The 12569-nt window shown below is 36.8% G+C and overlaps 1 protein-coding gene across 3 annotated transcripts; it reads left to right on the plus strand.

Moving 5' to 3' along the window:
• Nucleotides 1-936: 936 nt before the first annotated feature.
• Nucleotides 937-7790, plus strand: LOC103927790 (phosphatidylinositol 3,4,5-trisphosphate 3-phosphatase and protein-tyrosine-phosphatase PTEN2A). Of its 3 annotated transcripts, none has more exons than XM_009336739.3 (13): nucleotides 937-1088; nucleotides 2016-2515; nucleotides 2715-2816; nucleotides 2894-2950; nucleotides 3639-3704; nucleotides 4587-4763; nucleotides 4892-4978; nucleotides 5090-5154; nucleotides 5237-5313; nucleotides 5887-5933; nucleotides 6063-6193; nucleotides 6286-6355; nucleotides 6978-7790. In XM_009336739.3, exons 2-13 carry the CDS (start codon nucleotides 2096-2098, stop codon nucleotides 7515-7517), a joined length of 1839 nt encoding a protein of 612 aa, XP_009335014.2. In that variant the 5' UTR covers nucleotides 937-1088; nucleotides 2016-2095; the 3' UTR covers nucleotides 7518-7790. The 3 variants fall into 3 exon arrangements, with proteins under 3 accessions (XP_009335014.2, XP_009335015.2, XP_048426781.1); XM_009336740.3 differs by having other exon boundaries at nucleotides 999-1088; nucleotides 1998-2515; XM_048570824.1 differs by lacking the exon at nucleotides 937-1088 and having other exon boundaries at nucleotides 1967-2515.
• Nucleotides 7791-12569: the final 4779 nt, after the last annotated feature.

Raw genomic sequence — 12569 nt, forward strand, 5'->3', positions numbered from 1 at the left:
TGGGCATTTGTAGATAGTTTTGGCCGGAAGATATTTATATTGGCTTCGGTCGGGAGATGTTGTGCCTTTAGGAGAATGAAGATATATGTTTATATATATATATATATATATGCCTTTTGCTACTACTACTAAGCACATTATATACGATATATGTTTTCGGCCGGAAGATTAACTGTTTTATTACTACTTATATATCAACTTGGTCCGCTCATATTTTGTTTTGCGCCCCCTCAGGACTTAGATTCGAGGCGTACAATCTCGGCGTCAATGCACTCTCGCATCGGCATCTTCGAGTCCTCTCGGTGTAGGACCCATCTCTTTGTTCATTCAATTTTATATTATTCATTTTTAGTGCTTAAGATTAGTTGTATGCTCTGAAAACGTTCCATAATTGCATAATCATTTTATTTAAATTTATAAGTATTGTCTATATTTATTATTTCTCATGCATCCTAATATGGCTTAGTCACATTCGGGTATAGGCCAGCACGTGTCTGCCTTGATGTTTGGAGAATATCAGGATTGGACGTGTCAAAAATGGCCCATATATGTCAATTTCCCTTATATAATTAGTATTTTTGTACAAGGTATTTCAGTAATCATATTAATTCTCATTCTAATTCAAGTGAATTAGTAACCAACTTATATAGAATTTTTACTATTTCTACTCCAAATTCAAAAATTTTAGATAAACAACTTTAACAATAATCTGATTTTGTCTCTTTCTCAATTCAACTCTCCCTCAATTCAATTATTTTCATTTTAATTACGAATTTAAAACAAGAGAAACAATGAAAATACAAAAACGCAACGCTCATCCTACCGTTTAATTCCCTTAGAGATGACGATCTAACCGAAGATCCTCATCCATATCAGACAGTCAAACCCAGATCACCACCGTCGATCACGTTGACCCAAACCCAAAGCACGTGAAAATGATACAACGCAAAGACCTTGCAAACCCTCCTGATTACCAACATACTCTCCCTCCCTGTCTCTCGCTCCCTCCCTCCCAAACCCTAGACAGGCTATGAGTTCACTGGTGTGAGATCCTCGACGCTTCTAAATTCTCGGGGCTGTTCATCTCGGTGAGATTGGATCCTATTCGTCGATCTCAGTTTCCTTTAATTTCTCAATTATCTCCCGTTTTCTTGTTCTTAGTTAGTATTTTCAATTTATTTCATTTTTTTTGCGATTCAGTTTGTCTCTCTGTATTTTTGTTGCCGAGTTTGTGATCTTTCAGTTTTAATTATCCGAAAGAATCTGATTGTTTGGTAATTTAAATATACGAAATAATCTGAAATTGCAATAAATTTAGGAATTTCTGTGCTTGAATTGACAACATTGTCTATGAGGGATGATAAGCTGAAGTTTATTTTGATTCGGTTTAAGTTTTCGAAGGGCGATGGTGTTAGACTGTGGTTGTACCAAGCAATGAAGCAATGGTTCTTATTTGAAGAATAATAGGCTTGGGTTTTGGCGGTTGGTTTGGGGAGGGCAATAACTCTTGGAAATGTAGCAGCTATGAAGCGGTTGTTTAAATTTGGGGAGAACCCTGTAAGATTTGATATTTGTTATGTTTTTTTTGTTTTTTTTTTCTTCTAATTGCAATCCCTTTTTGTTTCTGACATAGATTTATTTTATAGTTAAGATATTTTTACATCTTCAGAGCAACTTGGGTCGTGTCTTTTTTCTTCTTGTGGTCTTTCTTGTCATATGAATTTGTGGAGTGATAGTTGAATGGTGGATCATCAGTACGATGGTATTACATAGTAGCGGTTCAACTTTATGCTGCTGTAACTGATTGACAATCCATTTTGCTTTTTCTCCTGTTTGTATCCCATGGACAGAATAGGAATGACTAGAAATTGAGGACAGAAAACACAAAATCATTAGCATGTGCTGGTTTTTTCATATATATAATTGGTTGAAAGAAAAGTTCCATGCTTTATATTCATTCTTTTGTCTTTTAATAATTCTTATGTCTGTATTTGAAGTTGTTATTGCAATTTCAGCTACAGAAGGTATCTTGTATGTTGGGTTTGTGAACTATTTTCAATCTCCCATTCTCCATCACGACCTCTGGGGTAATAGGATGGATGCAGAACCTGCTGACTCCTCACCTGCACCTCCAGTTAAAGCTCCCGAATCACAACCTCCTCCTGCCACAGACTCTGGATCAGATTCTCATGATGCACCAACCAAGCAATCTTCTGGCTTGTCATCATGGGCCAAAAATCTGAAACTTCCTCAGCCATTGGCACCAACGCAGGACAGCTCTCAGTCTGGGAATGGTGGACAATCGAGTTTTTCACGCTTTACTAGTGGGTTAGGATTGCGTTTGTCTCCAAAAGCTCCACCGTCAGATGATATTTCAAATGAAAGTCCAACAACTCTGCAACCTGGTTTTATTGGAACAATTACGAAGGGGATAGTTGACTCTTCTAAGAGTGCAGTGAAAGCTGTTCAGGTTAAGGCCAGGCATGTTGTCTCTCAAAACAAACGTAGATACCAGGTTGGTCTCCTGTGTTGTTGATTTCTTGCTGCTGTCGTCTTCTTTAATTATATCTTCTTACAGTCAAGTGGAGGGGTCATACACTGCTTTACTTTTGCTTCCTCTCCCTGTGGTTTCTATCATTCCTAAACAGGACATCTCCACTTGATATGGTTTTTTTAATCATTTGTAGAACCTCAAGTTTCTGCGTTTTATACAGGAAGGAGGATTTGATCTGGACATGACTTATATTACAGAGAATATAATTGCCATGGGATTCCCTGCTGGTGATATGAGCTCTGGTTTTTTCGGATATGTTGAGGTTAGCAAGTTATATACCTTAACGTATCCTATTTCTTTGTATCACGAAAACTCAGTTTAGTTAATTATGTAATGCAGGGGTTCTACAGAAATCATATGGAAGAAGTGATTAAGTTCTTTGAAACTCATCATAAGGTAATAATAGATTTTGATTGATGGTATATACATTTTTATTTGGATAGCATTATTAAAATCCTCTTAATGGTTAATGTTCGTTGAGTATTCCACTTATTGCTTCATGGCGATCCCATGATAACATTTCTAAGTATATTTGGGCACTTAATAAATCTGTCTCACTCTCTCTCTCTCTCTCTCTCTCTCTCTCTCTCCCCCCATCTCCTGCTCTCCCTCCCTCCTTTCTTAAAGGGCTCTTCATCTGCCTACCTCGAAGTGGGTGCTTCTCTTGAGCATTTAGTATCCTTTTACTAAGGATAATCACGCAGTCTCCAATTAGTATTGTTTTTTTATTTATATGGATTACCTACCTGAAAATTTTGAGAGATGGAGATATATTTTTGGTGTGTAAAACAGTTTTGAGCTAAACTCACCTTTTGTTTTACTTACTTTTTCCAATGAGAATCTCATGATCTTGTTGCTTCGTGGTAATATAAATTTTAATCACTCAACACTTAGGCAGACACGCACAGCCAAATCATAGTGTGTTATTACTGACTGGAACTGCTTTGAGTTATTTCATATGGTTTAAACAGACGTTAGATACTCTTTCCATAACTTTCTCATGGAGTGGCTGCATTGCACCCTTTCTTGATTTACTTTGTTGTTTAAAGAAATGTTCGAGTATCTTACCCTGGAATATGTGCAGGACAAGTACAAAGTATATAACCTTTGTTCTGAAAGGCTTTATGACGCGTCATTATTTGAAGGAAAGGTGAGTCATGATTTGTCACTTATGGTTGTGTTAATGACGTTTATTTAAACCATTCTAATTAGTGATCTGAACTGTGACAGCCCGGACTTTCAAGCATGGCTAGTTCATTATTGTGCTTGAAAAATCATTGCATGTAACTAGAACTCTCCCCAGTACCCTGTCGTTGAGAAAACGTTTACACTTCCCTTTTGGTAGATCCTCCATAGGAAAAACAATTTAACAACAATTCAGTTTGAATTAATGATTTTACTATACAATCAATCTATTTTCCAATTTGTTGAGAGAATGAAATCATTTATTCAGAGGTTAATCATAGGAAACAGTATCTTTTCCTGGGCTGCTCGAGATATTTTACATCTGATATACAATGTACTATTTGGATCTTAGCGCATAATCATATTAATAATAAATGTATTGTGCTGAGGGAAATAAATTTTGATGGTATTGGAATATTGAGAACATAGGCTAGGTTTGTAGAATCCCTATAAAGTTACCTTGATTTTTGATGAATCCATTTTGTTCACAAGATTCAAGAACAAAACCATAGGTTAAGTTCTATGGAGGCTAGAAAAAACAGAAGTGACCGGTCCTTTATGGTTAGGTTACAACTCAATGTTCTTATGGAACTCCACATTTATGTTATAGTCTTACAGATCTGTTATAGAAGTTTTAAAGTTTTTGGCATCAACTTTGCCTACTTTTTTTGCAATAAAACGCAAGGAATGTTGCGTTGTTACTTCATCGAATATAACCTTTCCATTGAAATAAAATAAAATTAAAGGCTAAACTAAACTAATTGCATGGGCTGTTTCGGCAATTGTAATCGTCCTTATAGTGGTTTTCCTACAGTTTTCTATATTTGATTTATCATTTTGTCTGCAGGTGGCTAGTTTCCCATTTGATGACCATAATTGTCCGCCAATTCATCTAATAACATTATTTTGTCGAAGTGCTTATGCATGGCTGAAAGAGGATATTGAGAATGTTGTGGTTGTGCATTGCAAGGCCGGAATGGCAAGAACAGGACTGATGATTTCCAGTCTTCTCCTATACTTAAAAGTAAGTTTCTTCATAGTAATTTTTTTGGAAGATGTGAAGACGAATCTCATGCAAAAATGAGTTAGCGTATCAGTATCTTATTGTATGTTGCTTAGTTCTTATTTTAGACTTATTCTCCGTCTCTCCAGTTCTTTCCGACCGCTGAGGAGTCTATTGACTACTACAACCAGAAACGATGCTTTGATGGAAAAGGGCTTGTTCTGCCGAGTCAGATTGTTAGTAGTATTTGCTATATTGTCTTCGAGTACTACATATTCTTGGCATCTCACTCGTCTTTCTAACATCATCCTGTTTGGCTAATTCTTTTTATTTTTATTTTTTTCCAGAGGTACGTTAAATATTTTGAACGTATCTTAACATACTTCAACGGTGAAAACCCACCTGGCCGCAGGTATACTTCTGTCTCTATATCCCTGTTGTAGTATATTTTATATTACTCATTGACACTGAGAATTTTTTTGCATCATATGCAGGTGCATGCTTAGGGGATTTCGGCTTCATAGGTGCCCATACTGGATCAGGCCCACCATTACTGTATCTGATCATACTGGTGTGTTGGAGCATCCTTGCTCTTGTCTGTTTCCAACCTTCACTTTCCTATGCTGTCCAAGGATGATTCTTTCCACACCCAAAATACATCTGTTATAATCACCTTTGTCTGCTTAGGGTTATCTGCTATAGAAATCTCTCGCTGCACTAGTTCTTTATTTGCAATTGTTGAATCTTAAAAGATGTCTTAACTCAACACCATCAGATTCTTAACCTTTTTTTCCTTACTAAATAGTAAATAATATACCTCAAAACTCTGAAAATTTTATTATATGAATGTTGGATGTTTGAGAAAAAAAAAGAAAAAAGAAAAAGAGAGTAAAAGAACCAAATAATCTATGAGCTCATAGCCCTATTCAGAGCTGGCTTGGAGCTGAGCTCAACGTTTATCTATGATGCAAATTGGAAGCATGTGTATCCATTTTGATTGTGTTGAACTATGTCGTACTGATGCCTGCAGAAACTCATAAAAGCTTGAAAAGCATGTTAAATAGAGTTTTAAGTCTGCATAGTTTGAATATCGTGCTTATTGTCTTATTATCATGCTGATAGTTTTGCTTTGATACTTCCTCAGGTGTTCTCTTCTCCACAAAAGAACATCCTAGAACAAAAGGTCTTTCGGTAGGTTTTTCTCTTGATAACTGTTAGATACAAGTTTCATCCATGGTTCTGTCTTAATTCCGTTTGTTATTTTCAGCTTTCTTCTGTCATTTTTCTAATTTGGGTTTTGGATATACATTATATCTACAGCCAGAAGATTATTGGTTTTCTGCTCCAAAGAAGGGTGTAATGGTCTTTGCCCTGCCAGGGGAACTTGGTTTGACAGAGTTAGCTGGGGACTTCAAAGTCCATTTTCATGATCGTCAAGGAGATTTTTACTGGTTTGGAATCTTCCTTCCCATTCGTTTATGCTTTGTGACTTGGAACTGATTCTTTTATGTTTTAATATTGTTATTGTTATTTTTACTTCCAGCTGGCTGAACACAACAATGACGGAAAATAGAAAAGTTTTAACCAACAATGATCTCGATGGGTTTGACAAGGTATATCTTTTGTTACTATGCAATTTTGTTTCCATGTAATTCTTTGCACTTACAAAATGCAAAACCTTGGAAACTCATCATTGTTGGCCCAGAACTTGGTTTGAACTCAGGATCATTGAACATATATGCATTGTATTTGCTTTACAATATGCCTCAGAACCTGGATAAACTAATAGATGCCGGGGTGGGTTTTAAGGTTGGTTTAGATCAGAAGTTTTGATGTTAAAAAAGTGCCTTGGGGAAGTTTTTCTATTCATTATATATTGAAGATAAACAAGATCTATTGGCTGAACAAAAGTTATTATACATTAAGAATGGTGTACACTCGTTTTATTGTTTCTGTACTTTTGGCGCTTATCATCTCACTCGTGATGGATTGCGAGAAATAGCTGGGAGCTTTCAAATAGTCGAGATGATATCTCTAAGTGACTTATAGGACTCAGTCTGCTTGTCCTTATTCTTTGAAAAATTCCATTTTCTATGCTTGGTACAGAGGCACATGTATCATCACCCGCATTCTCTCATAAATTATTATTTACTAAAAACCACTGGTTAACTTATCCTTTTTTATTTTTTATTATCAATATTTGGTTAACTTGTCTGTAATGGTGGGCTTCTGCAGAGAAAACTTCCTTCCCCAGGGTTTCAGGTTGAGGTGGTTTTAGTGGATTATAGCGGCAATGTTCCTACAACACCTAATACTGAAACTTCTGCTAAGAAACCAGATGAAAGCTCAGGTACCAAACCTTCCTCGGATGAGGGGGGTGCAGCTGCTGCTCCACAAGAAAGTAAAAGCCCCGGAAGTCAAGACAAGGATGATGTGTTCTCAGATAGTGAGGCAGAGGAAGGTGGCTCTGCTAAGAGCCGGCAAGCAGAAGCAACTTCTCCACCCGCAGGTGTACCCGTGGCCAGTACCAGCACCAGTTCCGAGTCTGATACCAAACCAGATCAAATTTCAAGTTTAACAAATGCGACTAAGCAAGTTTCTATTGGAAACACGGACTCCAAACAGGCGGCTGCTGCTAGTGAGCCTAAAAGTTCTGTTAGTGGTGGAAATGCGTCAGGCCTTGAGGCTTCGAGCACAGAAAGTGAATTTAAGGCAATGGCTGCTGATGCCTCCGTTTTCTCGTTTGGAGATGACGAGGACTCTGAAAGTGAGTAAACAAGGGGGGTGCGCCTCGGGCTGGGAAAATCTGTACATAATATGGTTTGCAAGCATTTTTAAGTGCACCAGTTGCTGATACTAGGTTATGTTCCGTTCCGTTTGTAGTTGAAAGTACGTTTCTGTTAAGTGGATTAAGAAAGAAAAAGGTTTCTTTGAAGATGCGAATAATTGACATCGAACTGTGATGGGGATTTGTTGGAATTCATTTTATTGTTTGTAAAGGAAGAGATAAGAAAACCTGTAAAATATCATTTCGTGCTTTCTGGCGTATACTTTCGGTTTCAATGTTTTACCAATCCATTTGATATATATTCAGGCCTGGTTTAGGAACAAGGGTTGGATTATCTTTAGTAAACTAACTAGTAGGATAATTTACACTAAATTCATCTAAACTATGAGGAGGGGATTTAAACACGGGACATCAGATGCAAAGGCAAATATTCTTAACTAATTGAGTTACAGTTGACTTGCGCTATTATTGGATTATTCACTGAATTCCAATTATGTCGAAGGTTGAAATGGATGCTATTTTTTCGATTTTGTTCAAGTTGAATGTGAATTAGTTGTGAAGATTTTTCCCTTTCAATCTGTACGCAATTGATAGGAATAGAAGGATAGGTTGGCCGAATCACTATTTCTTCTATTCACTTGGACAAAATTGTCATTTATTACTACAGTTTAGTGATATTCTTCTTTACTTGTAAGTGAGAGGTCTTAGGTTCGATTCTTGCCAAAGACAAATTTGAACCATATTATTGCTAACTCATTATGAGACTTAGCCTACTCCCTATCCCCTTTAGTGTAGATAATATTTTTTGTTCAAAAAAAAAAACTTGGACAAAATAAAAAATTGGGCATTCATTTCTATCTACTTTTTTTTCTTTCTTTTTTTTTTTTGGAGAATCTTGGCGGTATAAAGGAATTTTATTTACATGAAAAAAAACCTAATCAAGAGGGACATAAACCTTACCCCTCTGGAAAAAGAAAAATACAAGAAAAAGAGAGGGAGGAACATAAGACCAAACCCTCTAAAATGAAACCTAAAAGGTAACAATGTGCAAGACAAGTTGCAAAACAAAACAAGAAAATCCAAAAGGATTAGGTAAAAAAAAATCACACACCAAGAAAGGGAGACAAACCTGTATGTCGGCATGCTAAAGAAACCTCTGAATGCAGAAAAGAAGAATCTCCATATGAGGTGTGGCATCCTATACAAGTGAAGATGAGAGAAACCCTTAATTGGTTAATTTGCTAGAATTGTAATTCCTTCTTGAAATGTACGAGAACAACAGAAAATCATGTGCTGCAATCGAGAAATAAGTTTTTTCAAGGAGTCTAGAGCGACCAACGATGAGAAAAGGAACCATAAGCAAAACAAGATATCCCACTAGAAGAGTCACTTTCAAGCCATCAATTTTGCCAACCCTATGCATGAGCCAACTCCACAACAAGGATGACAGCATGAAGCTTCGAATAGAAAGATGTATGATGACCCAAGCGTGGGAGAAACCACTAAGAAAATAACCCACAAAATCTTAAAAAAAATCCCATAAGCCGCAGGACTCAAATTGCCTTTAGCAAGGCTATTCGTATTCACTTTGACCCAAGGAAATGGAGGAGGATGCAAAAGAACAAGAACGGAGAGCATTACAGGACTTAGCCGAGATTCCAAGAGAGACTGAAAGTTGCTTATCCAACATACTACGTACATGACCAGGAGTGAAAATTCTGCCTAATCCAAGCTAATGTAGAATGACAAAGGCGAGAAAAGGAAAGAGGCTTACTATCAAACTTTACTTTATTACACATCTTCCAAATAGCCATAAATAAGAAACTCTAATGCAAGCTAGACATTGCGGATACTGAGAGTATGAATCCAACATTAAGAAAAGAAGGGATCTTGCATGTGCTTATAAATAATTAGGCTACTCCCTATTTGCCAATTAGTTTTGTGGTGGAACTTCAACTTCTTCATGGTATAAGAGTAGGTTATCCCATGTGTGAACCCCAGCAACCACATGTGCTCCATGTCACTCGATTTCTGTTGTCCACGTGTTCAGCTTGAAAATTTGCCATACATTCAGGAATGAGAGTATGAATCATACATTGGGAAAAGAATGGACTTTGCAGGTGCTTATAAGTAATTGGGATGCTCCCCATGTTGCCAATTGGTTTTATGGTGGAACATCAACTTTCTTCAGCACAATTGTGGAGAAAACAGCTATGACACAAAAACAAGCCATAATTTCGAGAAGGAACTCGTAAACGGAAGAATAGTGCTAAATTGAGATGCCTTTTCCAATTGATGAGGAAAAGGATGTGTCAACTTTAGAAGCTTCTACATTTGGAATTTCGTTTTTTGATGGCTATGAAATTGTTTATTGTCGGTTTCTTGTTAAAAGTTGGGCTTCCATTATTTGGCATCCTTTTATTCCACCACGCTACTATATTTTTAGTTTGGAGGATTTTTTCGATAAGCTCCCAATAGAAAATCAACTTTAACAAGGCATTTCTCTGGTTTCAATTTGCCAACTATGTTGTAACTAGCATTCAAATGTTTGTTCCACAAACATTAAAGTGAATTATTCAATTTTAAAAACCAAACAAGGTATAAGGTTTACTTTCAGGCGATGTGTAACTTACATATAACAGTGTATTATGACGTGTACGCTGAATCCTCTTAATTTGTATGTTTCTTGTAAATACAAAAAGGAAAAAGTATGTGTTTGTGTGAAAGACATGGGCAGGTATGCCACTAGTTGGTTTTATCGTCCACGTTTATGACCTGAAAATAGCCATTGTTGTGCTTTTACTAGATATAAAAATGTTTTTTTTTTTGTATAATTATATTTTTTTAAGTATAAGAAAAAAAACACTTATTTATATAATATAAAAAAATTTATATAAACTTGCCTAGTCTACTTAGGCTTCAGCCTTGGAGCTAGGCCACAACCTGCCTCCCGATTAGCACCTAATGTCTTTTAGAACCATAAGTGAGAGAAATATTAAGGATGAAGATTGGTTTCCAGATAAAGGTTGGATCAATCGCATAATTAATTTAGGTTCCAAGTCTTAGTCGAATATGGCGAGACTTGGCGGCGAAAGAGTTTCGGCCGAGAATATTCTTAGTATATTAAGAGAATAGGCCGAAGATTTGGAATATTATCATAATTTTACAACTCAGCAAGATTAGTCATCATGAAATCTGTCCCTATAAATAGAAGTAGTTTTGCAATGTTGAGAGCCTCTTCAACTAAACACACAAACTCAAATGCTCTACCCAAAATCTTCTCAAATGCTCTATGCCGCATAATCAGGCGATCAAGGAGTATCTTCAATTTCGATTAACAACACTGCATCTCTTTCGGTTGGTTATTTATTCAAGTCTCCGAGTCTCGACGAAGTGCGGTGTTACTCAGGTTACTCAGTGTTCGATACATTGAAAGCCAAAGCTTTATTGAACTTCACAGTAAAGGCAATTTTCAGGTTTCTAGATCTAGGTCAAGAGGTGTTCCTTCCTCGGCCATAGCCGATCAGTGCAGAAGTCAGCAGGGCGCTTCACCACCATAGCATCATTATCATCTTACTTGACTGACCGAGCCCAGTCGCAAGTTGGCATATTTGCATCAACAAGAAGGAAGTAGTTAGCTCAATAATTACTTAAACTATGTATCACACAAGTCTTGTAATTTTTAAGGTCAACATTTTGACATGCTCGGTGGTGCCTAATGCTAAAACTATGAAGTTCATATGATATATCTAAATTCCAGTCCGGCTCAATTCAGCCAATTGTACGCGATCGAAGATCAACTGGAGAAATACAGTTAAAAGTGTGAGGAGTCTACAAGAGCATGGGAAGGGAAAAAAAAATTCTTGATGCCCATGAAGAGATGCAAAAATCCTTCGTCCACATGTTGAAAATGAAAGCTCCAAGTACCCTACAAGAGAAATGGGTAAAATAAGATAGAGCTCGCTTTGATACGTGGCTAGATGAGAAAGACTTCCATTATGTTTTTGTATACAAGAGCAATGGATAAAATACAGGCTAGGAGGCATTTTTCGCTTCGGCCTCAATCAGGCCGCCTAAGAGGATTGTCAATTTGGCCAAGGAAAAAGTTAGGCCACCTGTTATTTTGTTTGAAATCGAAAATTGGTTGGCTATAATATCAAATTGAAGTTTCTTAGCCAAATACAAAAATTGATTCAACTAGTGATTTATCAAATAAATGTTTCAATGACGACCAAGGCCAAAACACGGCCTCATACGAAAACCATGTCAATCGATATGGTTGTTGGAGGCAACGCCAATATGGTGGAATCTTGTTCGGCGCAATTATCCGAGTTACAAGGTCAAATTGGTGAAGTGATTATACACGAGGGAATAATAATTGGCCTACTTTGCAGCCAAGGATCAAGAATATTTGAAGAAACTCTTTTTATTTCATGTCAAGGCTTGAAGCAAAATCCGACCGAAGACGATGACACACAAAAATCTCGTTTCAAAATAAAGCATCATTAACCTCATCCTCATCATAATTAGGTCACTTTTGGTTTTTGTTTGCTAAAAAAATAATTTTTATTTTCTTAACTATTCGGTTGTTTAGGCCAATACTTAAGAAAATAAAAGGGCAACAAGCGGTTGTATGTAAAAAAAAAGTGCAATTTTAATGGTCATCCACTTTAGTTGGTAGGCATTCAGGTGTACCAGGTGATTAATTCGGCGAAAGGGTTCATATTATTGTTTCGCCAAGCATCAATAAATTACATTCGACTGCACAAGCCGATACTCCAAAAAATAAAAGTGCTACGTTCGATGATCTGCTAGAGAAGATTAATTTCCTTAACCATTCAATGTGCATGTCGAAGCTCAAGAAAATTGGGGGCAATGTTTTGACCGGATTTTGCACGAGAGAAATATTGATGATGAGGATTGGTTTTCGGATAAAGGTTTGTAGAAACCAAATTCGCGCACCACCATGAAGGGTGGAGATGCAAAAACTCGTTAACTTGTAACATAGCAAGCAACCATAAGCATCCAGGGTCCAAGGG

The sequence above is a fragment of a genome, unplaced genomic scaffold, assembly GCF_019419815.1.
Source record: "Pyrus x bretschneideri cultivar Hongxiangsu unplaced genomic scaffold, Pyrus_bretschneideri_v1 Contig55, whole genome shotgun sequence".
Taxonomy (NCBI): Eukaryota; Viridiplantae; Streptophyta; class Magnoliopsida; order Rosales; family Rosaceae; genus Pyrus; species Pyrus x bretschneideri.